The 26163-nt window shown below is 44.5% G+C and overlaps 1 protein-coding gene across 1 annotated transcript in view; it reads right to left on the bottom strand.

Moving 5' to 3' along the window:
• Positions 1-19285, bottom strand: part of NXN (nucleoredoxin) — a 100828-nt gene extending 81543 nt beyond the window's left edge. Inside the window, exon 1 of the mRNA XM_074974982.1 lies at positions 18968-19285. Coding sequence (XP_074831083.1) covers positions 18968-19285 — 318 coding nt within the window. The remainder of the gene's footprint in view (positions 1-18967) is intronic.
• Positions 19286-26163: the final 6878 nt, after the last annotated feature.

Here is a 26163-nt window from a genome sequence, read left to right as displayed (position 1 = left end):
AGACAAAAAACTCGAAGAGCAGGACGAGGGGAGAAGAGCATAAATCATTGATGAGAAGGGAGGAGAAAGACTATACAGAAAACAAACAGGATGAAAGAGAAAGCTGATGGGCAGAAGAAGAAAGAAAAAAAAGATGGTGGAATCTATACTGTGACATGATGAAGGGGGCAAAAGGAGGAGGGCATGTGTATGGGGAGGTGCACATCTACTGCACACAACAGGGGGTCCAATAAAAAGGAGGCTGGTTCTGCGTATTCTGGAGATATAAAAGTCAGATGTTGGCACCGCGAGTGGTTTGGGCCCCTTCCTAATTTAAATAATAAGCATCTGCAAAGCTCAGCAGAAAGAGGAACTAGTTAATCCTCCCAGCACCCTTGCAAGGTAAGGGAAATGACAGATTTTTCTGGCTAGTAAGCTGGGTGAGACTTTTGTTCATTTCATTAATATTAAACTAAAAGCAACTTCAGAGATCTGCCTTAGTATAGTGTCAGCTGCAAGAAATGAACCTCCAGATGCAACGGCATGTCAGTATTAGCCCAGGCTGGGGTAGGAATGCTTCCATGTATGGAAATATATTAGGCACTGAAACCATAAGCATGAGGCAGAGCAAAGTGAGAGGCCCCATCAGGAAATTCACAGGCTCATGTTTAGAAGGTCTAGCAGCCTGGATTTGTCACTAGATCATCAGCATGTGTTATAACAGATTTCATGCTCCTTCCAAGAGGCTCCAACAGCTCTGCTGGAATTGGACTTTGGGGGTGAGACCCTAACCCCATCTGCATGCCCTGTACATGGGTTTTAGATTCCTGGGTCAGATTAATCTCATTTGTCTAGGGTGCAGTGCGAGCGGAGTTTATACTGATGATGTACTGAGTTCAATTTTGTGCTTCGATGGAGTCTCTCTGGATCCAGACAGAACTAGAATTTCTCTCTCTCTCCCCAGCTTGCTTGTGCAATTGCAGTTTGGACCAGTTGCATTATTCTTCCCTCAATTAAAAGAAAAATTATCTTTCTAAATCTCATCCAACTCTTACATTCTTGCATTGAAAGTATGACACAGAGGGCCCCTTTTCCACCTGCCAAACCCAACCCAGTTCTAATCCTCTCCCTGGGAAGATCCCTTGACTCCTACATTCCAGCTGTCAACCCCATCTCATGCTCATCATCTGTGGAACGAGTCGGACACACAGCGGTCTCCACAATGCTGCCATTTGCCAACAGCTACCACACACTAAGATCTCATGATGCCACCATTTTCCTCTGTATGTAGAACAGGGGGAAAAAATGGTGTGGGCAAATGATTTTTAAATGGGGACCTCTGCACTCTGGTTCCAGATTGAAATATTGTAAGGTCAGGGTTAGTCACAGTTTAAAAGGCAGAAAAAACATTTCCAGAGAACTCAGTGGAGTGTTCTCTCTCTCTCTGTAGGTCAAGCTGACATAGGATGCAGGGTAGCTCAACTTCTGCTCCGTTATCAGAACATACACGGAACAAACTCTTCCTTTTCAACCTACCCACCCACCCACCGTATTCCCCCCATCTGACATTCACATCTATGCACTCTTCCCAGGGTCACATAGATGTTTTCCGAGCTCTCCGGTAACCTTGCCCAATCCCTCATTCCAGGCATTCATTCAGCTTTGGAGTGAGCACTTCAAGGTCTGTTCTGTCCTCAATTTGCTTTTCTGAGATTCCACTTATGCACTTCCATCCCCTCCTACTGCTGTAATTGGGCTGGAAACATAGTTTGTGGTCGCTGCAGTTATTTTGGCCCATATCATCTACATGACATCGTTTGGGGCTTTGGGTTTCTTAATCAGCTCCTCTCCTCCTAAATTTACAATCTATGGTCCTTCTTAAAATGCACTCTTCTACAGCTCAGGCCGAGAGGCAGCAGCCTCTTGCATTCTGCTGTACTTCTTCAGGGGCTCCGGAGTGTTTGTTTTGAGACGAGGGCTGCAAACTGTATTCCCAGCAGGAGGTCAGACTAGAGCATTGCAAAATCTCAGCCTTTTGTCCTGATGCAATCGGAATGAGAACAAGTAATTCTGAGATCAGACCACAAACTCTCAACATCTTCAATTGGTTTCAACTGTTCACAGTGTTTTAATACAGACATGAACGTATTCAGCAGTCACTTCTGCATCTTTTTAATCCTCTGTACTATACAGCAAGACATTACATTTCCTTAGGAAATCTCAGGCAGATCTCAGGAAGTGCAACTAGTTTATAGTTGGGCAAACACGCAGGGTATTCACACTGTAGTGGGGGGTACATCCATATGCATTATTCATTAACCCCACTTCTCTGCCATTAGTGAATTTAGTATGTTTATGTTTATTTCTCCACCTCATCAGCTCATTTCTCAGCTTCTCCGTTGCCACACTGCTTTAGTTCCTCTGCTACTGTTTTAACTCTACAACTGTGTTATCTGCCTCTAAAGTGTTTGGAGAGGCAGCTGGAAGATGTAGCACCAAAAGGAAGTTGTATTATAGGAAAGAGCGTGATATTCTTGGAACATTAAGAAGAGTAAAGCTCCCCCCCATTTTAGCACTCACCAAATGCCACTATCTGGTCTTGTTCTCTAATTCTGAATCAGGTTGTCCCTCGCCATGTTTTCCCATGCTCTTTGCAGATCTGGTTTCAGGACTTCTAATGTTCCCCACAGCACCAGTCACAAAAGCAGGCAAGGGATGCCCTGCACAAAAAACATCTAGCTAAGGAGGATTGCTGACACCAATACCTGCGCCTCATTTCCCAGGAGCTAAACAAACCAGAAGTGAAGGATAATGTTGTAATTTTGGCTCTGAACTGGGAAGTCCCAGTCCAGAACTGGGAACCAAATCCAGATTCCCCAACAGAGTCTCTGTGTGATCTTGAGTCACTTAATTTCCCTGTATCAGTCTTGTCTATTTAAAATATAGGGGTTTTGAGGTAGAGTTCTATTATCTGCAATGGCATGGACTTGTTGTGTGACCTTGGGCACATTCCTTCGCTCTCTGTGCCTCAGGTTACTCCTCAGTGAAATGGCTGTAATAATACCTACCTCTCAGAAAGCTATGAGATGTTACTGAAGTTTGTACAGATCAGAGGTGCTCTGATTAAAGTAGTGTAAAACTTTAATGCTGGTTAATGCAATCTATTCCAAAAGAAAGAACTCAAGACAGACTATAGATACAAAAATAATAGTAATGATAATAATTTCAACTAGTTTTACAATATTTGAAATCACTCTGCTTTGTCTACTTTCCAACCTAATTATTCTCGTGTTGAGATGGCATTAAGACAAAGACACCCACTGATCCAGAGAACAAACATTTCAATCAAAATTTCAAAGATCCATTCCATTGTGCTGTAATGTGTTATAGAACTGGTTAAAAAAGGCAAACTATAAAGTCTTAGTTATTCAATATTTAATCCAACCTAAAAGCTCAGCAGTCAGTTTGTTACCCACTGAAAGCAGGAGGTCTGAAATTATCCTTGGAGAGTTCAAAGCTGCAGTTAATTCAACATCTCTACTTTGTAAAGCATCAAAATCACAAATTCCCATAGCGTGTAAGCCTTTTAAAAGAATGACAAACCATTAACTGCCAAATCAAAGCAGCAAACAGAAATCCACACAGCTGACAGGAGACAAAGTTGCATTTTGAAGAGTAGTTAAAAATCACTTTGGAATATTTTCCTTGAAACTTTGGTCCAGAACAACATGTGGGTGTGAGGGTGAGAGTATGGGGTTGTAGGAGAGAGAGAGAGAGAAAAAAAGAGACAAAGAGAGAAAGAGAACATGTGTCTCACACACAAGAGAAGTTCTAACTATCCAAAATGCGTTGACAAGCATTGGTCAAACACACTTTTGAATTCAGAGTTCAGCTGGCCACATCACATTTACCCTCTGAAAGCGTTTCAGTTTGCCCATGTCTTTAGATTTCACATCAAAACTTTAGCAACGAGTAACAGATGAGTGTTATGCTGAAGCGGTCTTGATCTGGGGGGAAGAAAGGGGAAGGAACTGTCCTGATCTGATCACACTAAAAAAATGCAGTATCTTCTGACTACACAGATTAAAACCATACCTCAGTTTCCATGCTGAGGACTTTGCTGAAAAACAAGAATGCAAAGTACAGAATTTCACCCAGATGAAACGCAAAAGACGTGAAACCCTACCCAAACAGTGCTAGCTAACCTTACCATAGGCTGCTTTATAACATTAAAAGCCTGTTCAAGAGGAAGCATCAAAATACCGAACTGCAGAAAAATTCCTTGATTCTCTCATAACTGGGGTCTGCTAACAGTGAAACACTGTGTGGGAGCTCTCTCAGTACTCCACGCGGTATTGTTAGATATTTGCCTCAAATGTTCAAAATCAGAGAAAATCTGCTGTATTTCATATTAAAATTGCTCAAAAATGTAGGGCTATAGTTGAAAAGTCACGACCCTAAGGCAATACAAAATGTATGCCAGCTTTCATCCCAAACGCCACAGAAGCCACAGGATTCCATTACAGGACTTGATTGTGCGTAACAGTAGTTAAAGTTCCATTATTTTTTACCAGTTATGAACCAGAGAGCATGCTTATTATTTCATCATAGTATGGGGGGCTTTTAGATCGGGCCCTATATTCTCTGTGATAGCCTACTGGAGGAAAACAACGCAGTGCCAGCATGTAGGCAAGATATTTAAGGTACAGTTTTGCCTCTGGGTGGAAGAACTAAAGCAGCATATGGCTGGATATAGGGTGAAATCCTGGCCCATTAAAGTCAGTATGGATTTTTGCTATTGATATCAGTGGGACCCCGATTTCATCCATAGGCCCTTATTCTGCAACCAAATCCATACCGGTGGACACTTGATAGGATTTAATTGCAGGAATAATTGCATGGGAATAAACTGTGATAAACCAATGCAATCTCAATAAAGTTGAAATCTTGAGATCTGCAAACTGAGAAAACCAAACAAAATCATCAACTTTGCATTTTTTTAAAAATGTGTTTTGTCATCTCCACATCTGGATTAAAATGTCACAATGAAAAAACAGCACATAGGCATCTCTTGGCTGCCTTCATACATCACCCATTTCTCTGTTCAGAATCACTGAACAAAGCAGCAGCAACAACAACCTGCTGGTGCTGCTACCACCATGTCATTCACTGGGATGTCCTCATGCCAGGAAAGGAGCACTATTTTAAAATATACATCTCCATGATCCAAAAATTTCACAGCCCCTCTACCCCTCACCAAAAATACCAAGTCAGACAGCAGCTGAGAGTGACTCTGTGTGTGTGTGTGTGTTTTACTTTGAAACTCAAAAGCTGCTTACATGATTTACGAAATCTTTTGTTAAAGACAAATCCTACATCTGGACTGACCGCTTGCTCCCCAGGTCTCGGCCAGATGTGATTTCAAATGGCAAAGTTATAAGCCGCTGAAAATCATAGTTTATAATGAAAACAGTTGTATTTTTCATAACTGTATAAACCTTGATTTAATTATTGTTTATAAAACTCCACCCTTTGTCTTGACCCTGAAATCTGTCTCTACCACACGTGACTTCTAGCTTGCATATGACTGCTCACGTGCACAAAACTGGGCACTCACTGGCTTGTTATGAGAGGGTGGCTCACTATTGCCAGGCTTTGCACACCAGTCACCTTATGAATCCTGAATCGTTGCAGCCATTTGTTATTGTAGGGTGTGTCATATGATGGATGGCCTTCTTGCACAGATTTTTTTTTTTTTAATTTGCTTTGAGAAGAAGGAAGAAAAAACCCAAGTAAATAGTGAAAAGATATTTGTTGTAAAAGATGTTATGGAGCGAGATTTGCAAATGTGTAAGAAAAGTAGGTCACATTTCTTATCTACTGACCTCAACAAGAAAAGGAGTACTTGTGGCACCTTAGAGACTGACCAATTTATTTGAGCATAAGCTTTTGTGAGCTACAGCTCACATGCATCCGGTGCATCCGATGAAGTGAGCTGTAGCTCACGAAAGCTTATGCTCAAATAAATTGGTCAGTCTCTAAGGTGCCACAAGTACTCCTTTTCTTTTTGCGAATACAGACTAACATGGCTGTTATTCTGTGACCTCAACAGTGAGCCTCTGTTAATATGCCATGGGTGGTGTCCCTAAAATGCAGCATGCATGTTCCGGAGTTAGTGGCAGATTACTGTTAGCCTTATTTTATCACTTCAGCCGTGGCAAAGAACAAGAATGAGTTCCTTTCCCTTGCCTTAGTGCACAAAAGTTTAAATTTCTTTTCTTTAAAACAGAAAAGAGACTGTATTCTCTTGGCCACGGAGCACATTAAGAGAGGCCCCATTTTCATACTAACAGAAGAGAAAAATAAAACCCAGGCAAACAAGAGCCAATGCTCAGGACACTGTGTGCCCAAAGGGAGCATCTTTAATAATGTTTCATTTCTGTGTGTGTAAAGATTAAGCACTTCACTGAAGAGATTCCTCCTCGCCCAGCACCCACAACTCAACATTCAGATGACACCACATCAGTTGTCATTAAACACTTGAAGACGTTCCATTAGAACTAAGAGTTGCTGTTTAACTTCTTGTTTCTTAATTGAACACAGGTTAGGCCGGCACAACCCCCATGGAAAAATCTGGGTAAAGACACATAAATATGGTATAAAGTGATCAGTAAACAAGTGAGCAAAGCATGTAATTTACACCTCTTTCTTTAGCATCCAGTGGACATGCAAAATAAGTGTAACTTGCAATCCAACAGTGCAAGAAAGGGGGGGATGTAGCAGGAAAAGCAAGTAAGGAGAAGGAAAGATAAGGAACAACCTCCCACCCAAAACACATTCATTTACATTCTCATTAGTTGTTTTTCCCACTACACACCCACTTCTTTCTACCCTTCAGCACCTAAGCTGCACGTTAAAGGATGGGGGGGGGGAATATATTTACTCAGTGGAGTACATGACCAACATTCTAAGAGGATTCTAGGTGGTGTGCGAAGATACATCCTGCTGTGACTCCACACCTCTCAGTCACCATCAGGTACTTCCTGAAAGGTGCTGAAACACGTGACCCCTACCTAGCTCCCTCTCCAGAGAGAACCCTTGACCCTCAGCCACTTCCTGCCTGCTAACACACCATGGCCCTTGCCATACCAGAATTCAGAATGGACTCCGCTGCTCCACCTAAAGAGGTGAGATTCTTGATATTGCAAGGGACATTAGCAATCGAGAGGACTTGCAGCCAGATGGAACACGGAATAGACTGGAGAATCGCACCATCGCCAGGAAAAGGCAGGTCTACATGATTGGGGACTCATTACTGAGAAGACTAGACAGGCCTGTAACAAGAGCTGATCCAGAGAACAGAAGGGTGTGCTGTCTGCCAGGTGCTAAGATACAGGATGTGGACCTGAGGCTGAGGAGGGTCCTAACAGGAGTGGGAAAGAATCCATTGATTATCCTTCATGTGGGAACAAATGATACGGCTAGATTCTTGCTGGAACGTATCAAGGGAGACTATGCCAGCCTGGGGAAGATGCTTAAGGAAATCGAGGCTCAGGTGATCTTCAGTGGGATACTGCCTGTTCCTACAGAAGGGCAACAAAGGTGTGACAACATGATGATGCTCAACAGATGGCTCAGGCAGTGGTGCTATAAGGAGGGCTTTGGGATGTATGGCCACTGGGAAGCATTCATGGACAGAGGACTGTTCTCTTGGGATGGACTTCACCTGAGTAAGGAGGGAAATAGACTTCTAGGATGGAGGCTGGAACAACTGATCAAGAGAGCTTTAAACTAGGAATTCGTGGGAGATGGTTGGGAGATGTCCAGGTAATCTCCACGCCAGATTTTCTCTTTGAGAGGGAAGAAAACGAAATAAGAAAGGATACAGCTGTGGGTAGGAGAATGGACATAAGGCGGAAGGGCAGCGTACATACCAATCTAATAGGTAATATTGGAGGTAGAATGTCTGTGCCCAATCAGGTAAAGAATGTGAGTGAAGCCAAACAGCAAAAATGAAGATGTTTGTACACTAATGTGAGGAGCCTCGGCAACAAAATGGAGGAACTAGAGCTACTGGTGCAGGAAGTGAAACCAGATATTGTAGGAATAACAAAAACATGGTGGAATAGTAGTCATGACTGGAGTACAGGTATTGAAGGGTATGTGCTGTTTAGTAAAGACAGAAATAAAGACAAAGGTGGTGGAGTAGATTGTATATCAATGATGAGGTAGACTGTAAAGAAATATGAAGTGATGGAATGGATAGGACAGAGTCTGTCTGGGCAAAAATCACATTGGGGAAGAAAGCTACGAGAGTCTCCCCTGGGATAGTGCTTGGGGTGTGCTATAGACTGCTGGGATCCAATTTGGATATGGATAGAGACCTCTTTAATGTTTTTAAAGTAGTAAATACTAATGAATTGTGTGATCATGGGAGACTAACTTCCCAGATATAGACTGGAGGACAAGGGCTAATAATAAATAATAATAATAATAATAGGGCTCAGATTTTCCTGGATGTGATAACTGATGGATTCCTTCACCAAGCAGTTGCTGAACCAACAAGAGGGGATGCCATTTTAGATTTGGTTTTGGTGAGCAGTGAGGACCTCATAGAAGAAATGGTTGTAGGGGACAACCTTGGTTTGAGTGATCACGTGCTAATTCAGTTCAAACTAAATGGAAGGATAAACAAAAATAGATCTGTGACTAGGGTTTTTGATTTCAAAAAGGCTAACTTTAAAAAATTAAGGAAATTAGTTAGGGAAGTGGATTGGACTGAAAAACTTGTGGATCTAAAGGCAGAGGAGGCCTAGAATTACTTCAAGTCAAAGTTGCAGAAACTATCAGAAGCCTGTATCCCAAGAAAGGGGAAAAAAATCATAGGCAGGAGTTGTAGACCAAGATGGATGAGCAATCATGTCAGAGAGGTGATTAAGAAAAAGCAGAAAGCCTACAAGGAGTGGAAGATGGGAGGGATTAGCAAGGAAAGCTACCTTACTGAGGTCAGAACATGTAGGGATAATGTGAGAAAGGCCAAAAGCCATGTAAAGTTGGACCTTGCAAAGGGAATTAAAAGCAATAGTAAAAGGTTCTATAGCCATATAAATAAGAAGAAAACAAAGAAAGAAGAAGTGGGACCACTTAACACTGAGGATGGAGTGGAGTTTAAGGATAATCTAGGCATAGCCCAATATCTAAACAAATACTTTGCCTCGGTCTTTAATGAGGCTAATGAGGAGCTTAGGGATAATGGTAGGACAACAAATGGGAATGAGGATATGGAGGTAGATATTACCACATCTGAGGTAGAAGCCAAACTCGAACAGCTTAATGGGACTAAATCTGGGGGCCCGGATAATCTTCATCCAAGAATATTAAAGAAACTGGCACATGAAATTGCAAGACCATTAGCAAGAATTTTTAATCAATCAGTCATACGGTACAACCCCTGAGTTTATAGGAGAATTGCTAACATAGTTCCTATTTTTAAGGAAGGTTAAAAAAAAGCTATCCGGGTAACTACAGGCCTGTTAGTTTGACATCTGTAGTATGCAAGGTCTTGGAAAAAATTTTGAAGGAGAAAGTAGTTAAGGACATTGAGGTCAATGGTAATTGGGACAAAATACAACATGGCTTTACAAAAGGTAGATCGTGTCAAACCAACCTGATCTCCTTCTTTGAGAAGGTAACAGATTTTTTAGACAAACGGAACTAAGTGGATCTAATTTACCTTGATTTCAGTAAGGCATTTGATATGGTTCCACATGGAGAATTATTAGCTAAATTGGAAAAGATGGAGATCAATATGAAAATTGAAAGGTGGATAAGAAACTGGTTAAAGGGGAGACTACAGCGGGTCACACTGAAAGGTGAACTGTCAGGCTGGAAGGAGGTTACTAGTGGAGTTCCTCAGGGATCGGTTTTGGGACCAATCTTATTTAATCTTTTTATTACTGACCTTGGCACAAAAAGTGGGAATGTGCTAATAAAGTCTGCAAATGACACAAAGCTGGGAGGTATTGCCAATACAGAGAAGGACTGGGATATCATCCAGGAAGATCTGGACGACCTTGTAAACTGGAGTAATAGTAATAGGATGAAATTTAATAGTGAAATGTCAAGTGCAAGGTCATGCATTTAGGGATTAACAACAAGAATTTCTGTTATAAATTGGGGATGCATCACTTGGAAGTAACAGAGGAGGAGAAGGACCTTGGGGTATTGGTTGATCACAGGATGACTATGAGCTGCCAATGTGATATGACCGTGAAAAAAGCTAATGCAGTCTTGGGATGCATCATGCAAGGTATTTCCAGTAAAGATAAGGAGGTGTTCGTACCATTATACAAGGCACTGGTGAGACCTCATCTGGAATATTGTGTGCAGTTCTGGTCTCCCATGTTTAAGAAGGATGAATTCAAACTGGAACAGGTACAGAGAAGGCCTACTAAGATGATCCAAGGAATGGAAAACCTGTCTTATGAAAGAAGACTCAAAGAGCTTGGCTTGTTTAACCTAACCAAAAGAAGGCTGAGAGGAGATATGGTTGCTATCTATAAATATATCAGAGGGATAAATACCATAGAGGGAGAAGAATTATTTAAGCTCAGTACCAATGTGGACACAAGAACAAATGGATATAAACTGACCATCAGGAAGTTTAGACCTGAAATTAGATGAAGGTTTCTAACCATCAGAGGAGTAAAGTTCTGGAACAGCCTTCCAAGGGGAGCAGTGGGGGCAAAAGACATATCTGGCTTCAAGACTAAGCTTGATAAGTTTATGGAGGAGATGATATGATGAGAAAGCCTAATTTTGGCAATTAATTGATCTTCGACTATTGGCAGTAGATATGCCCAATGGCCTGTGATGGGGTGATAGATGGGGTGGGATCTGAGTTACTACAGAGAATTCTTTCCTGCGTGTCTGGCTGGTGAGTCTTTCCCATATGCTCAGGGTTTAGCTGATCGCCATATTTGGGGTCGGGAAGGAATTTTCCCCCAGGGCAGATTGGCAGAGGCCCAGGGGTTTTTCGCCTTCCTCTGCAGTGTGGGGCACAGGTCACTTGCTGGAGGATTCTCTGCACCTTGAAGTCTTTAAACCACGATCTGAGGACTTCAATAGCTCAGACATAAGTTAGGGGTTTGTTACAGGAGTTGGTGGGTGAGATTCCGTGGCCTGCGTTGTGCAGGAGGTCAGACGAGATGATCATAATGGTCCCTTCTGACCTTAAAGTCTATGATTCTATGAAGGACGGGATGATGAAGGTGGAGTAGTTGGGAGGATGTTGTCCAGTCATGAGTGCACACTTACAGATGTACCCGTGTGAGAAACATTTACATTACTGGAGGTTCTCAATGCCTTGTATGACAGTGGGAAATTAAGGCTGTTTGTAAATCAACTCTCCAAAACTCAGCAGCTGTTCATGCAAACAGATAACAGGGTGACGTTAAACCAAAACCCCTAAATAAAAACAAAGACACAGACTAATCTCTCTCTCCTATGTTCCACTCAGTAGCTCCAATCATTATCAGAAGGCAAATCAATTAGCAACAGCTGCCGACAGCTATCCAAAAGCTTAACTGAAGGATGTCTATTCAAAGTTAAATACCCCAAATACACAAAGCACATAATGGTTTTATTCTTGAGCAAACCCACAATATCACATTCTATGGCTCAGAATCAAAAGGTCTTCCGATGTCCAGACGTTTGCTGATTTCCATTGCACCCTTACATTTCCTGCTTGAAAGACAATGATTGCTATATATTGATGTTCTCCAAATTCAGTTTGTTGCTGCAAGTAGCACCAAATGTTATATCCTTGGTAACTGCAGGATTAGCACTATCAACTTATTGTGGTAATAGAAGAAGAGTGCCTGGTATCCTAGATACAGACCATGCCACGGCTACCAATAACACAGGGTTGAGATTATGTCTTGATTTTCAGAGTAACAGCCATGTTAGTCTGTATTCGCAAAAAGAAAAGGAGGACTTGTGGCACCTTAGAGACTAACCAATGTATTTGAGCATGAGCTTTCGTGAGCTACAGCTCACTTCATCGGATGAAGTGAGCTGTAGCTCACGAAAGCTCATGCTCAAATACATTGGTTAGTCTCTAAGGTGCCACAAGTCCTCCTTTTCTTTTTGCGAATACAGACTAACACGGCTGTTACTCTGAAACCTGTCATTATGCAAGGCACTGCATTTAGCCGTATGGAGTGGAAATCTATCAACTGCATCCGATGAAGTGAGCTGTAGCTCACGAAAGCTCATGCTCAAATAAATTGGTTAGTCTCTAAGGTGCCACAAGTCCTCCTTTTCTTTTTGTCTTGATTTTGGGGGTGTAGGAATTCGAGTGCTGGGGGGAGTGAGGTTTTCAATATTTATTAATGATGTGTCAGAAATTTATGATGGGAGGAGCACTCTCTTCTGTGCACTCAACTTTTTTTAAGATGAGAGAAAATTCATTCACTGTCAAATATTTCAGCCATATTGTTCAGCTTTGTTTCTTTGGGGGATAAAGGGTTAGATAATGCATGTGCCACTATGTAACATCTGTACAAGACTGACTGGTATTATTCCAGTTATCCCAAGGACAGGCAGCAATGGCTACTGTCGAGAAAAAAGAACCCAAAGCAATTTCTGGGTTCCGTTTAGAATGTTGCCAGAGGCACCCTCAGTAATTATGGTGATAGCTGCTCTAGAATAACCTTAGCAACATGGGGTGGAATATTCACGTAGCCACAGTTAAAATGGCTTGTTCCAGTTACAATTAATGCAGAAGTTTCACATAAGAACATAACTGACTTCAAAGGATTATAAATGTTACAGCTGGCAGCTGTAGGACTTCCTTGGTTTGATGTAACCTAGGACTGGGGAAATGCAAACCTAGGACTTGGGAGATGCAAATTCAAGTCCTGCTCCAATTCAAATTTTCCATGTGACCTTGGGCAACTCTCTCTCTGACTCAGTTCCCTATCTGTAAAATGGGATAATGCTACTTCCCCACCAGGGCGCTGCGATAACAACGTTAAATGTTGTGAGGATTAAAGATTGTGTCGGTGCTCTGTTACAGGGGCTGGATAAGTACCCAAGACAAATAATATGTTTAAATGTATAAGAGGTAAACATCCAGAACCATAGGTGTGTTTCACAGTCATTACCAACCACCCAACTTGGATGGATCAAAACACACACATTTAGCCCCATTTCTTTTCCTTAAGAACTGTCCATTCTATGCAACAACCTGTCCTATGTGGGATCAGTCATATTGTCTGGCATACTGCACAAGTGCTATTTTATCCTTACAATCATTAGTTATTATTATTTTATAGCACACACAAATACATTAGACTCTTTACAGAAAATACAAAACAGAAAAACTCACCACTGGTTGCCACCCCTTCATGTTTTTGTGTTTCTTTTGTACTTAAAATCCAAAAAACAAAACCCCACAAAACCCCTTCAGCATTTTCCTTCCAACAACAACTTTAAAAAGAAAATTTGGCATCTTCTGTATCTCTGCCAAGCTCACTACAAGGCACAAGATTCTTCCAGCAAGCACATTCTAATTCCATACATATATAGGTCTAACACTGTTGGTTAATAGTCAACATGGATAGTGCTGATGAACACATCATGTTCAGTACACATACCAAACTTGATCCTGATCTCATTTAAATGTAAGAGTAAGATGGAACTTGGCACTGATCTTTTGAAATGTTTTAAAAAACCTCTTTTACCACGACTATTTTCTTCTCCCACTGAGCAATGATCAAAATGTAATGCTAATTACTATGCACATGTACATGGCACCCATCTCTGTAGCAATACTAGTACTGGTATAATGAGTCCACCCTGGGCATTCAGAAAAGACCCCAGGGAATCTCTCTAATGAACACGAAACCAGGACCCTAGATTTTCTATTATTATTATTTGTGAGCAGCTGAAGCTGTGTTACAGGCTTTATAGAACAAGACATAGTCTCTGCCCCAAAGACCTTACAACCCTGGCAGTTGAGTCAACTACCCATGAAGAGGACAGACTCAGGTCTAAGGCACCAGACTGTGACTCAGAGGGTCCAGGTTCAATTCCCAGTTCTGCCACACATACTTGTATGACCTTCATCAAGTCACAATCTCTCTGTGCCTCCATTCCACATTTGTAAAATTATCTTTGTCTGCCAAGCCTATACAGCTGTCTTGTTCTGCATGTTCGTACAGCCTCTAGCACAATGGGCCCTTATCTCATTTGGGGCTTCCAGATGTTACGGTACTATACATTTTCTAACAAAATTAGGGCCTGCAAGGTGCTGAACACATGTTAAGTGCCCTCAGCTCCCACTGGTGTAGAATCGGGCCCTTGTAATAAATGATACTTATGAGAAAAACAGAAAGTTTGTACTTTTCTGGATGAGTCACATCATTAAACCTACTATTTAAAAACCCACCAATTAGACCAGGAAACTTCTAACCATCTGAACTAGAGGTTATAAATCTGCTGTTTAGAAATTTTATATCCTGTCATAATTGCCCTTATAACTTACAAGTACATTCTCCGTTAGCCATAGCTTAAACTTTCTCCAACGCTACATCACATCTGTTTAGTTTTGAAAATATACAGCACAAGCTTCAATTACTTTACATGCCACACAAAGACAAGCCAGAATAGCTCAGGGATTCTTGGGGTAAAATTTTCATATCCATAATCTTTTTATTTAATGTTTTCTCACAATCTAAGAGATGGGAGGTCAAGTCAATGCCACCTCCCACTTTTACAGCTCCCCCAAAACCTAAATATATTAAAAAGGGGATTTTTTTTTTTTTTTAAAGAAAATATGCCAGATGTAATTCCCACCAGCTAAAAATTCTGTTTTCTGTAGGGAAATGCCAGCTACTAATTGGAACCATCTTCCTCTCATGCACCAATAGGAAGAGGAGCTGCAAACTGCCTGGAAAAGCTGATGCTAGAGAAAACTTTTCAAAAATTGGAATGGGAATTGGAACTTCAATTTCTCTAAAGGATGAAGTTGCCCTCCCACTCCATCTTGTTAAAGAAGGCCCTGATCCTGCACGCGCGCGCACACACACAGGCTTAGCTTTAAGCACAGGTAGTTCCCCTGACTTCGACGTACAAGAACTGGGGACTTCAATGGGACTACTCAGGTCATCAAGTTAAGCCTGTTGTCTATCCATTTGCTGGATCAGGACCTTAGTGACAAGTTCGACAGCAGATGAGCACAAACCAGAATTCTAGGTCCCAACACGCATAAAATTATATCTGGGAAGAGGGCATCAGACTTGCAACCCAGATTCCACTGGACTTTCTCTTTACAATGAAACTTTCACCTAAAGAATAGAGAAGACTCCAGACAGCGTGGAATTCAGAGACCCTTAGCGGAGATAGGAGAAGACTGTTTAGTCCCAGGTGCATGGTGACAGAGGGCTCCTGAATCCAAACACTGAACTTCAACCCTGGAGCCAAACACCTTTAAGAGATTTGAAATCTGGTCTGAGCTGCAAGGCATCCAATCTAATCTGGAATTTATAGGTAAGAATTTTAATCAAAGCCCAGATGGAAATCTTCAATTGGGAACCCGCTCCCATTCCAAAGTGCACAAACTTATTATTTTCTTCTGTAAAGAGTACACAACCACTGGTGTAGAGGAGCCTCTCATCACAGGGCACAGAAATAACCATCACTTTCAGATACTCAGGTGTAGTTATAGTCTAAAAAGATGCCTAAAAATGATATTGCAGGGCTCCTTATTCATTCGCTCTCAATGAATTTCAGAGCATAATATTTTTAGCTTTGTAAAGAGCAAATTTTCTTATCTGACAGTGCTGCATACTCAAACCGGAATCTTCAAATCCAGTCTTGGCCATTCTGCCTCTCACAAACTCCAGCCTCTGGGTTTGTCAGTGTCTTATTTTCTGATCTTTGTCTGTCTTTTAGATTAAACTGCTCGGGATAGGGACTGTCTGCATCTTGTACAGCATCAAGTATTTCATCCGCACTTAAATAAACAGTGGTAATGAATATCATCATTTGAATCCAGCTGATGTTTTCGTTGATGATTCATAATTCAGGATAGAATCCCGCTCACATCCCTGGAGCTGAATTGGCTTTGTAAAGCTAACAATAACCAAGGGCCCCGTCCTGCAATCGGATCCCTTAAACCTGCACAGAACCCCAGTGAAGTCAATTTACCCCACATAGGTAACACTGTTTGCCCATGTGCCTCAAATTCCAGGTCTGGGGCCTGGATTTTTAACACTAAATTGTATCTGTTCACTTCACTGTCAAACACACCCAGGAACTAAGATGTTTATCAAGAAAATACCATTTTTATATGACTTTTCTAACTGCAAACACCCATATCATAATTCCTACCCTTTCCCCTTCCCACACAACAAAAAGTTTACTTTTTGCTTATATATGAAAAACATAAACAGCCTCAATTCTGTGCAAGCAAAGATTCTGTCCCACTCCCCTAATGAAGGGCAGTGGATTTTATTTTTTCACATTTATGCAATTTGATAAAACGCTATTTACACATTCCTCCTAGATATGGCTTATAAATTGACATCTGATTTAAACACAGCAAAATCAGCAGCAGGCCTTGGTATTAAAAAACATAACATTCCTTTTATGAACACCATCTAATCTTGACTTATTTCTTCTAGAAGGATCATAAAAGCCATCACAAACCAACCACCACCAGTACTTTGAAACTGTGAAATATTATACACATAATTAGTAATTCCCACATATCAATGACTTATCCAAGGCCTTCTCTACACACAAACATGCACCAATTTAGTTAAACCAGTGCAATCTCGTGTGGACATTCTTATCTCAGGTTAGCTGAGACCAGTTTCTAATCCACTTCAGCTAAGGCAAAATAAGTCTGGTTTAAACTAAACCAAGAGTATCCACATAGCCTCTGGCATCAGTTTAGCTAGTCTGAAATCATATCTTAAACTGGTATGACTGTGTATCGACAAGCCCAGAGTCTGAAGAGCAACCCTGTGCCAAAGTGATGGGCAATTTTAAGTATTGTCTAACCTTACAAATAACTCATTCAGATGAGAAAAGGAGTACTTGTGGCACCTTAGAGACTAACCAATTTATTTGAGCATATGCTTTCGTGAGCTACAGCTCACTTCATCGGATGCACCGATGTAGCTCACGAAAGCTTATGCTCAAATAAATTGGTTAGTCTCTAAGGTGCCACAAGTACTCCTTTTCTTTTTGCGAATACAGACTAACACAGCTGTTACTCTGAAACCTGTCATTCAGATGATTACTCTAGGGTCACGACTATGAGCGTGTCAACCAGTTTTACTGACTAAACGTTTAGGACAATTTGTCTGCAGCCACAAATTCAAACCCTACAAACTGGGAGTTTAGTAAATGCTATTTTACACTTCAGATGTGTTTCTCGCCCACTAAATGCTGTGGGATGTTCTACTGACCGTACTGAAATCGTATGCTATATTTTACAGCACAGTGATTTTCCAGCATTAAGACGGTAGGGATGCAAAACTGAATGCATCCACTGAATGCATTCGATGAAGTGAGCTGTAGCTCACAAAAGCTCATGCTCAAATAAATTTGTTAGTCTCTAAGGTGCCACAAGTCCTCCTTTTCTTTTTGTGAAAACATTAACTGTGGTTTTATATGCGAGTTCCATTTTCCTCTAACAAGAGGGGCTTTTGAGGGATGCGGCAGTGCGTGGGTCACCTCCGTGGCACTGAAATCACTCCATCACCCTACCCTCTTCCTGCCACATCTGTGTACAAAGGGAAACAAAGAAGGGATCCCTTCCTCCCTTCCTGAAAGCCCACACAGGCAGAGGTGAAGCTTAAAGCAGGCAACTCCCATAGACCATTATGGTGGTGTCACATTTGCAACTGACCCTAAAGCAGATGCAGCCAAAACTAGGGGGGCTTTTGGTACAAGTGCCCAGCCCCACAGCAGTTCCCCCCAAGCGGCCCATCCACGTCTGAAGTGAACCAGGAAGGGCAGAGACTTCTTTTCTCCCCCAGAGCCAGCTGCACCCCCGGGCATGCCAGGGCCCAGGGCCGGCTCTCAGCTCCCATGCAGGGGGTTGCCCGGACTGCACCCCGGAGAGGGGGACCAGGACAGGGCACCTGCTCGCAGGATGCTGCAGCCCCACCTGGACAGGGCTCTGCTGCGGGGTCCCCAGCTGCGGGGGCCGGCCGGCTCCGCAAAACGGGGACCCCAAAGAGCGGCTGCTGCCGAGCCAGGGGGCAGGAGGCGGGGCCGCAGGAGTCCCCTCAGGGCAGCACAAGAGACCCACGGAGACCGGGCTCCCGACAGAGCTCGGGCCGCAGCCCCCGCTGGGAGCAGGCTGCTCGCTCCCCCGGGGCTGCTCCCCGACAGGCGGCGCCGGCCCCGACTCCCCTCGCCCCAGCCCCCTTCCCCTGGCGGCCGCCGCCCCTCTCCCCCCTTCTTCCTCGGGGTCCGTGGGCCTCTGCGCCCCCCCCCGGCCGGTGCTCGGTGTCCCCTCACGGCCCCCCACCCGGTCCCCCCTAGCCTCAGCCCCCCCCCGCCCGGCCGATGCCCAGGCCCCCCCCACCCCAGAGTCCGCCCCCCCCCCTCCCCGCCCGGCCGGTGCCCGCCCCCCCCCGCCCGGCCTGTGCCCGGGCCCCCCCCTCCCCCCAGAGTCCGTCCCCCCCCCACCCGGCCGGTGCCCGGGCCCCAGAGTCCCCCCCAGTGCCCGCCCGGCCGGTGCCCGGTCCCCCCCTCGCCTCAGCCCCCCCCGCCTCAGCCCCCCCCCCCGGCCCGGCCGGTGCCCGGGCCCCCCCTCCCCCCACAGTCCGTCCCCGACCCGGCCGGTGCCCGGGCCCCAGAGTCCCCCCCAGTGCCCGCCCACCCGGCCGGTGCCCGGTCCCCCCCTCGCCTCAGCCCCCCCCCAGGCCCGGCCGGTGCCCGGTCCGGCTCGCCCGGGCGCTCTCACCTTGCGGCGCTTGTCGGCGAACGGCAGCGCCAGCCAGGGCATGGCCCGCACGGCCTCCTGCCACTGCTGCTGCTCCTGCTCCGCCGACACGAAGACGATCTCGAGCCGCTGCGCCCCGGCCCCGGCCGCCTCCCCCCTGAAGCGCCCGTAGAAGGCGGCCAGGCTGGCGCCGACCTGCGCGCAGGGGCCGCTCAGGCTGCAGCCGAAGTAGAGCCCGACCAGCGAGACCCCGCGGGCGGCCAGGGCCGCTACCGCCACCTCCTCCCCGTCCGGGGCCACCAGCACCTCGCCCAGCACCTCCGCCAGCGCGCCCGCCATGCCCCCCGCGCCGCCGGCCGCCTCCGCTCCGCCAGCCCCGAGCGAGCCGCAGCCAGCGCCGGCAGAGCCGAGCCCTGCTCTGCGCCCGGCCTGCCCGCCAGGGGGCGCTGCCGCGCAGCACTGCCCGCCGCCGCGGGACGGCCGAGACTGCGGCCCCCGGGGCCTGGAGGGGCCGCTGGCCGCCCGCCCCCGGAGCCTGCCGGTCACGGCCCCCAAATCCCCCACCCCGATCCTGCAGCTGGAGAGCAAACGCACCCACCCCCCAGGCTCCCGCCAGCCGCAGCCCCCCGCGACCTATCCCTGATCCTGCAGCTGGAGAGCAAACGTACCCAGCCCCCAGGATCCAGCCAGGCGCAGCCTCCCCCCCCCCCCCGACCTACCCCCTGCTCCTGCAGCTGGAGAGCAAACGCACCCACCCCCCAGGACCCCGCCAGCCGCAGCCCCCCCCCGACCTACCCCCGATCCTGCAGCTGGAGAGCAAACGCACCCACCCCCCAGGACCCCGCCAGCCGCAGCCCCCCCCCGACCTACCCCCGATCCTGCAGCTGGAGAGCAAACGCACCCACCCCCCAGGCTCCCGCCAGCCGCAGCCCCCCCCCGACCTACCCCCGATCCTGCAGCTGGAGAGCAAACGCACCCACCCCCCAGGATCCCGCCAAGCGCAGCCTCCCCCCCCGACCTACCCCCTGATCCTGCAGCTGGAAAGCAAACGCACCCACCCCCCAGGATCCCGCCAAGCGCAGCCTCCCCCCCCGACCTACCCCCTGCTCCTGCAGCTGGAGAGCAAACGCACCCACCCCCCAGGATCCTGCCAGCCGCAGCCCCCCCAAGCCCACTCCCTGATCCTGCAGCTGGAGTGCAAACCCACCCACCCCCTGGGATCCTGTCAACCACCTGGCACCCCCTCCCAAACCTACTCCCTGGATCCTGCAGATGGAGAGCAAATGCACTCACACACACACACCCCCCCCCCCGGGGATCCTGCCAGCCCTGTTGGAAGATGGTTAAGTTTAGGACCCTGATCCTAAAGACACTTGGGCATGTGCTTAACTTCACTACAGTTAGCAATCCCACTGAAACTACTCGCACTGGTAAAATTAAGTACATACATATGTGTTTGCAGGATCAGGGCCCCGCCTAAGTAATTTAGATTTTTACATGTATAAATTTTAGGCAGGAAAGAGCCAAACAACTCTGCAAACTCTCATGAATACACATGTAAATTACCTGCAAGTTAACTCAGCCAGGTTCCCCATCCTGTATTGTTATTCCAGAGACAGTCAGCTTCAGTTTGGCCCCAAACTTAAATTGTGTGTTATCAAGCTTTCACAAGGCCTAACAGTAATAGGAAATGTTTCCATCATTTCTATATAAACTCCAATGAAAACATTTTATTTTTAAAGAAATATTTCTCTCTTGCAGTGTTTCAAAAACAAACACTGTTGTACTAAGTTTCAGAGTAACAGCCGTGTTAGTCTGTATTCGCAAAAAGAAAAGGAGTACTTGTGGCACCTTAGAGACTAACCAATTTATTTGAGCATGAGCTTTCTGTAGCTCACGAAAGCTTATGCTCAAATAAATGTGTTAGTCTCTAAGGTGCCACAAGTACTCCTTTTCTTTTTGCGAATACAGACTAACACGGCTGTTACTGTTGTACTAAGACTCTACAAGTGAAACTAACATAAATGAATTATATTGTCCATCTGCCAGACTTGCGAAATGGAAACAAAGGATAAACAATGACATCCAAACTGGGCTTGAAAAATTACTTCTCTTTTAGTAATCCAAGGCCTGATCCTTGTAGTCAGATCCCTGGATGTGCACAGAGCTCATTGCAGGACTGGTGAAAATTGACTTAAACAGTGCTATGACATATTGCACCAGGGAAGAATCTTCCCCAAAGTACTAACTAGAAATATAGGTCAAGAAATAATAACATGATTTGTCTTATTCTGCTCCCAGGGTTTCCTACTGCAAGGTGCTGAGCACTCTGGTCCCACCAGCAAAACATCTAAGCATGACAATAGATAAATTAAGTGAAATGGGATTACTCGCACAAGTACATTTAAACAATTGTGTCAGTATTTACAGGATTGGGTCCAAAATATGGCTTTTGGTGCCTAGTTTTAAGCTCCCAATCCCAAATCTGAAAATGGTGGCCTATACATATAATTTCTGTGTATTAGTATCTTTCTCTGGACACACAAGGAGATATAGAGATATACGTAGCTATGCAAACTCAGATGTAGGTGTATATTATACAGCACATCCCTTTCCATTTGTAAAAAGCACCTGAAACCAGTTTTAAATTCTGCCAGCTGCTGTAAAGGACACCCTTAATTTAATGACGTTTCATTTGTGTTTTCATCTGGATTTATAGTGTTGTTGTTTTTTATTGTATTTAAAATTGTTGTGCAGCATCCAGAGCACCTCTGGGGATATTTTATAAATAACATTATTATTAATTATCATTACTATTCTTACAGCATTACAATCTCTCTTTTCCTCTGCCAAGACCTGCTTCCCAGAGATGGTTCAAAGCGAGATGTGTTTTGTCTCATTTTTGTTTGTCCTGCCTTATTTAGCTAGCCAGGCTCTTCAAAGCTGGGAACATGTTTTTTAATGCACAGTCCTGATTCACAGACAAATCTGCAGTCCGATATAAGCGTTGTAAGAACAATCATATTTTTTTCTCTCAGTCACAGTAAATTATTCAGAAAGTGAAATTATGATGCTCTGCAAGAAATACAGAATGAATGAACAGCTGTTTCTGCTTTTTTGCTTTTAGAATGAGAAAAGTTAATCAAAAAGATAACTCTACTCACATGAGTGAAATTATGCGAATGCATAAGGCCCTGATTCTGCAACATGAATGGACCCTGTCGCCATACAGAGCTCATTGCAGGACCGGAACATATGTTACTAAACCAGCATGACAGAGAGGGAGAGAAGAAACAGGGAGCCAGCCAAATGCTTCTAATACACTTATTTCCTGTCTTTAAAGGGATGTGGCCAACCTGAGGTTTCCAAATTATTTTGTAAAAATTCCAGCCGACTTTAAATAGTAGGTCCTGAATTTTTCTTTAAAAAATATTTGTAAATGTTGATCTGCACGCCTCTGGACGTTCACAACAGGTCTAATCATAACAGGTCGTTTCAGCCCGCAGGAAATTGACTCTTTAACCGAGCGTACAAGGGAGACAACCATAAACGGACTATACAAAAAGTGCTGTCAAAAACAAAAAAAGGGAACAAACTGGAAAAAGAGAGGGAAAATTTGTTTATCCCTAACTTTTAGTAACCTGGAGTGTTACCTGTAATTAGCGACGGTACAACAATTTCAGACACAAATGTGAATTTGTGTGTAGATGGTGCTATGGCAGAAGTGATACAGTAAAAAACAAAAAAAGTTAGCAGGACAGTTAGTGAGGCTCTAGTGACATCTAGTGGCTACAAGCAGCAATGAATTTGAGTTTACAAGCCCAAGCATTAAGCCAACCTGAAATGCAATGCCAATAACCAAACATTTCTGAGTTGAGCTGGCAAAACTCAGTGCCTCCTTAACTCTCTCACTTGTGCCTAGAGACTGCACAGGCTTCGGCTCAGGTCTGGCCATTCCATTTGTGAAGAGACGAGCTGCCTGAAAAGGGAAGTTGGGGTTGTGAAGAGCTAGGACAGGAAGGAATAGCCACAGAGAAATAAGCAGAGAGGGGCAAAGGGGATCTGTTGGTGGCTGAGTAGGAGGAGAGGTCAGTAGGAAGGTAATGTTAAGAAATTAAACACAGATCTTATTAATATGTAAATATTTGTAAATGACAGTATGAGTATCTTACTATCACAGAAGGATCCAAACCAAAATCCCAGATCCAAGCAACTCCAACCCTTTGGGAGATCAGGATCTGGAGAAAGTGAAACAAAGATTTATGCCTGTCAATTTATCCAAATGAAATTGAGGGGGATCAATGGCCTCAAAAGGGGGCCAGTAAATGTTCAGGTTGTTTGTTTTGGGGTTTTTTTTAGGTAGCAGTGTCTAAATCACCATGCCATAGATTAAAAGCAGATGCATAAGAGAATTTACCATGGAACTTAAAGAAAAGAAAAACACCTTGCTGGACCTGATTTTCAAAATGGCAGAAGTCCAGGATCATGTGGAGAAAATGTGTATGCAAATACCAGCCTAATTTTCATACAAAATGCATAAATGGATATTAGAGCAAGTAGGTGTTCAATATCATGAGCAATTCACAGGGACTGCAGGTGCACGTTAGGTGAGAAATTGGCCCTAAGCTTCTGCCGTTTTGAATATCAAACCCAATGTTCTTTTCCCTCCTTTTCCTTTAGTCTTCCTATTTCCTACTTTTCCTCCCATATCCTGCTGCATCTTGTTTTCCATGCTTTTTCTGTGTTGTTTTCCCTCAAACTATTTTTCATCCTTTGTGTCTCCATTATTAGGTCCTCTGAAACCCTTTCTTCCAGATGTCCTTATTTTGCGGTTCACATTTTTCTCCCTATCCATCTATTTTTACCTCCAGGGTACATCTTCACTGGTGACGAGAACCTTTTGGAGAATGAGCAGGTAACAATCAGAGGTTGTCTCCATCCCGTGTGGGTGAGCTGGTAGGTTGCAAGTAGGTTTCGATTTTTTTCTTGCAGCTGGGCAGCTGTTAGTCCCTGCTCCAACTTCTATGTGACGGCTGCATCAGCATCCAGCATTTCAAAGGCAACTTGCTTGCAATATTGCTGGAGGTGTTTTTGCTCAAGACCCCGGGAACAGGAGGCAGCAGTGAAGCAGTTAAAAGCGAAGGTTCTGAGGAACAGCACAACCTGCAGGATGAGCCTACGGGTTTGTATACATGGGGAAATACACGGAACAGCCGTTGTGAAAGAAGCTATTCTGCAGTAAAAATCATTTTGTTTTGGAATAATGTGCCCTCATTATTCCGATTAAAGTGACTTTTATTCCAGAACAGAGTGTCCACACAGGAAGCTATTCTGGAATCGCAATTGAGGAATAGATTATTCTGCCGTAACTATTCGGGTCAATTTCCCTGTATAGACAAGCCATACATCTGTGGATTTGCTGCACCCGCTGACAACTAACACCTCTGATCATGCGACTCTTTGTTGCTTAAATAAAAACAAATTTGATTCCAAAAGACTCTTTAGTTTTTAATTTTGTGTTACCCCCAGCTCAGAACTGCAAAAGCCCACCATAAAGGGGAGTGGATTTTCCATGGCATCTGGACATCAGACAGCAACAGGGCCTCTTCCAAAAAAGGGACACTCTTCAAACAGTTAAGCCTTTGACATAAGCCTATTGTATTCTGACACTTCTCTCATTTGGTAGCTCTTAATCTTAAGGGTTCCAGACATGGTGCATTTGTGGTTTTTATTTTTATAACTGGATCTTGGCTGCAGTTCAGAATACGGATGTGTGTGCGACTAGGGGAGAAGCCTTGAAAAGTCGTCACATACCAAGTCTGCAGACAAAGGGATAAGTTCTGCTTTCTCACAATGGTATAAAAGGGAGTAACCACATTGATTTCAATGCCATTATTCTGGATTTATGACAGCATAACCAAGAACAGAACTGGGCCCCAGATGCTGAAATCAGCGCTAACAGGGCAGAGCATCTGCATGCTCCAGTTGGCTTACAGCTAGTCACACATTACTTCTTTTCAATAGGGATACATCAAAACAACAGGCTAAAAAATACTGGCCAAATTCACTGCAGTCTGCAGGTGTAAAGCTACTGAAGACAATGATGTTACACTGTGGGATAATGTGACCCACCACTTCTTTTCCCCTAACTGGTGTTGCAACAGAGATAAAATCATTACTCACCTAGCAACCTGTGGTCACAATTCAGGCCTAGCAGCACGTTTCAGCCCTCACAGTCTCTGAGTGCAACCCCTCCAGGTGACATTGGTCATTCCCCCACAAGCTTTTACCTCTCTGGGGCAGGAGCCTGTGATTCTTCCTCCACTCCTCAGATCGGGACTCTGTTTACCAACCGTGATTAGTGGATTCAGCTGCCCCGCAAGGATTCCTTTCAGGGCTGTGACCAGTGTGTGAATACAGGGACATAAAACAGCCTTTCCAAAATCAAAGCATTGTTAAATCTCAACTGTAGGCACAAAGCATAACAAGAGGAGGGTTTTCAACACAGTGAACAGTCTACACACATCTGTCTCACCTAAAGTTTAGGTAGACCTACCTTATCCCAGGAACACACTGCGGGGTTGGGGAACAGTCTGTCCCTGTGACTGTCTCCTCAGAGCTCAGAGTTTTACCCACTCCAATATTTTTGTTCCAGTATTCCCACTGGGATCGCCTCCCCCACCACCACCCCGTGCCCAGCCAGGGGTGGAGAACTCAACATGGTCAAAGGTAAAGGGAGTGACACCTGTATTACTATTGCCAGTGGTGTTATCTGAAATTTATGGTCTCCCTTCCTGTGCACATGCAAGACAGCTTCTGCTGGAACTAACCCTTGGTTATCGGATAGCTAGCCAAGAACATAACAACAATCAAACTAGCAGATGGAATATTAATAGGTGGTTACAGGTAACTTCCACATCCTTGACACCAGCCAACAGTCCCGAGTATTGAGTTTCTTAAAGTTCCTGTATGCACATCAAACTGTCCTCCTCTGCCAGTCGTTTTTCTGAGCAGGGAGCAGATTGAAATTTACAAAGACTCACTCCCTGGGCTCTATCTTAACTTGGGGGTGATGAGGCAGACCCTCAATAAAACATGCTGGGTTTTTCCTTTCTATCAAAAGACTGGGATGACGTGTGTCTCTTCTGTCTCTTCAGTCCATTGCCCTCCTTAATAGGCTATGGCGAAGATTTTCATGCCTGGGTACTTAACAGTTA

Source organism: Natator depressus, chromosome 17 (assembly GCF_965152275.1).
Source record: "Natator depressus isolate rNatDep1 chromosome 17, rNatDep2.hap1, whole genome shotgun sequence".
Lineage (NCBI taxonomy): Eukaryota > Metazoa > Chordata > Testudines > Cheloniidae > Natator > Natator depressus.
The sequence above is the reverse complement of the archived record's forward strand: the minus strand, read 5'-3'. Positions and strand labels throughout refer to the sequence as shown.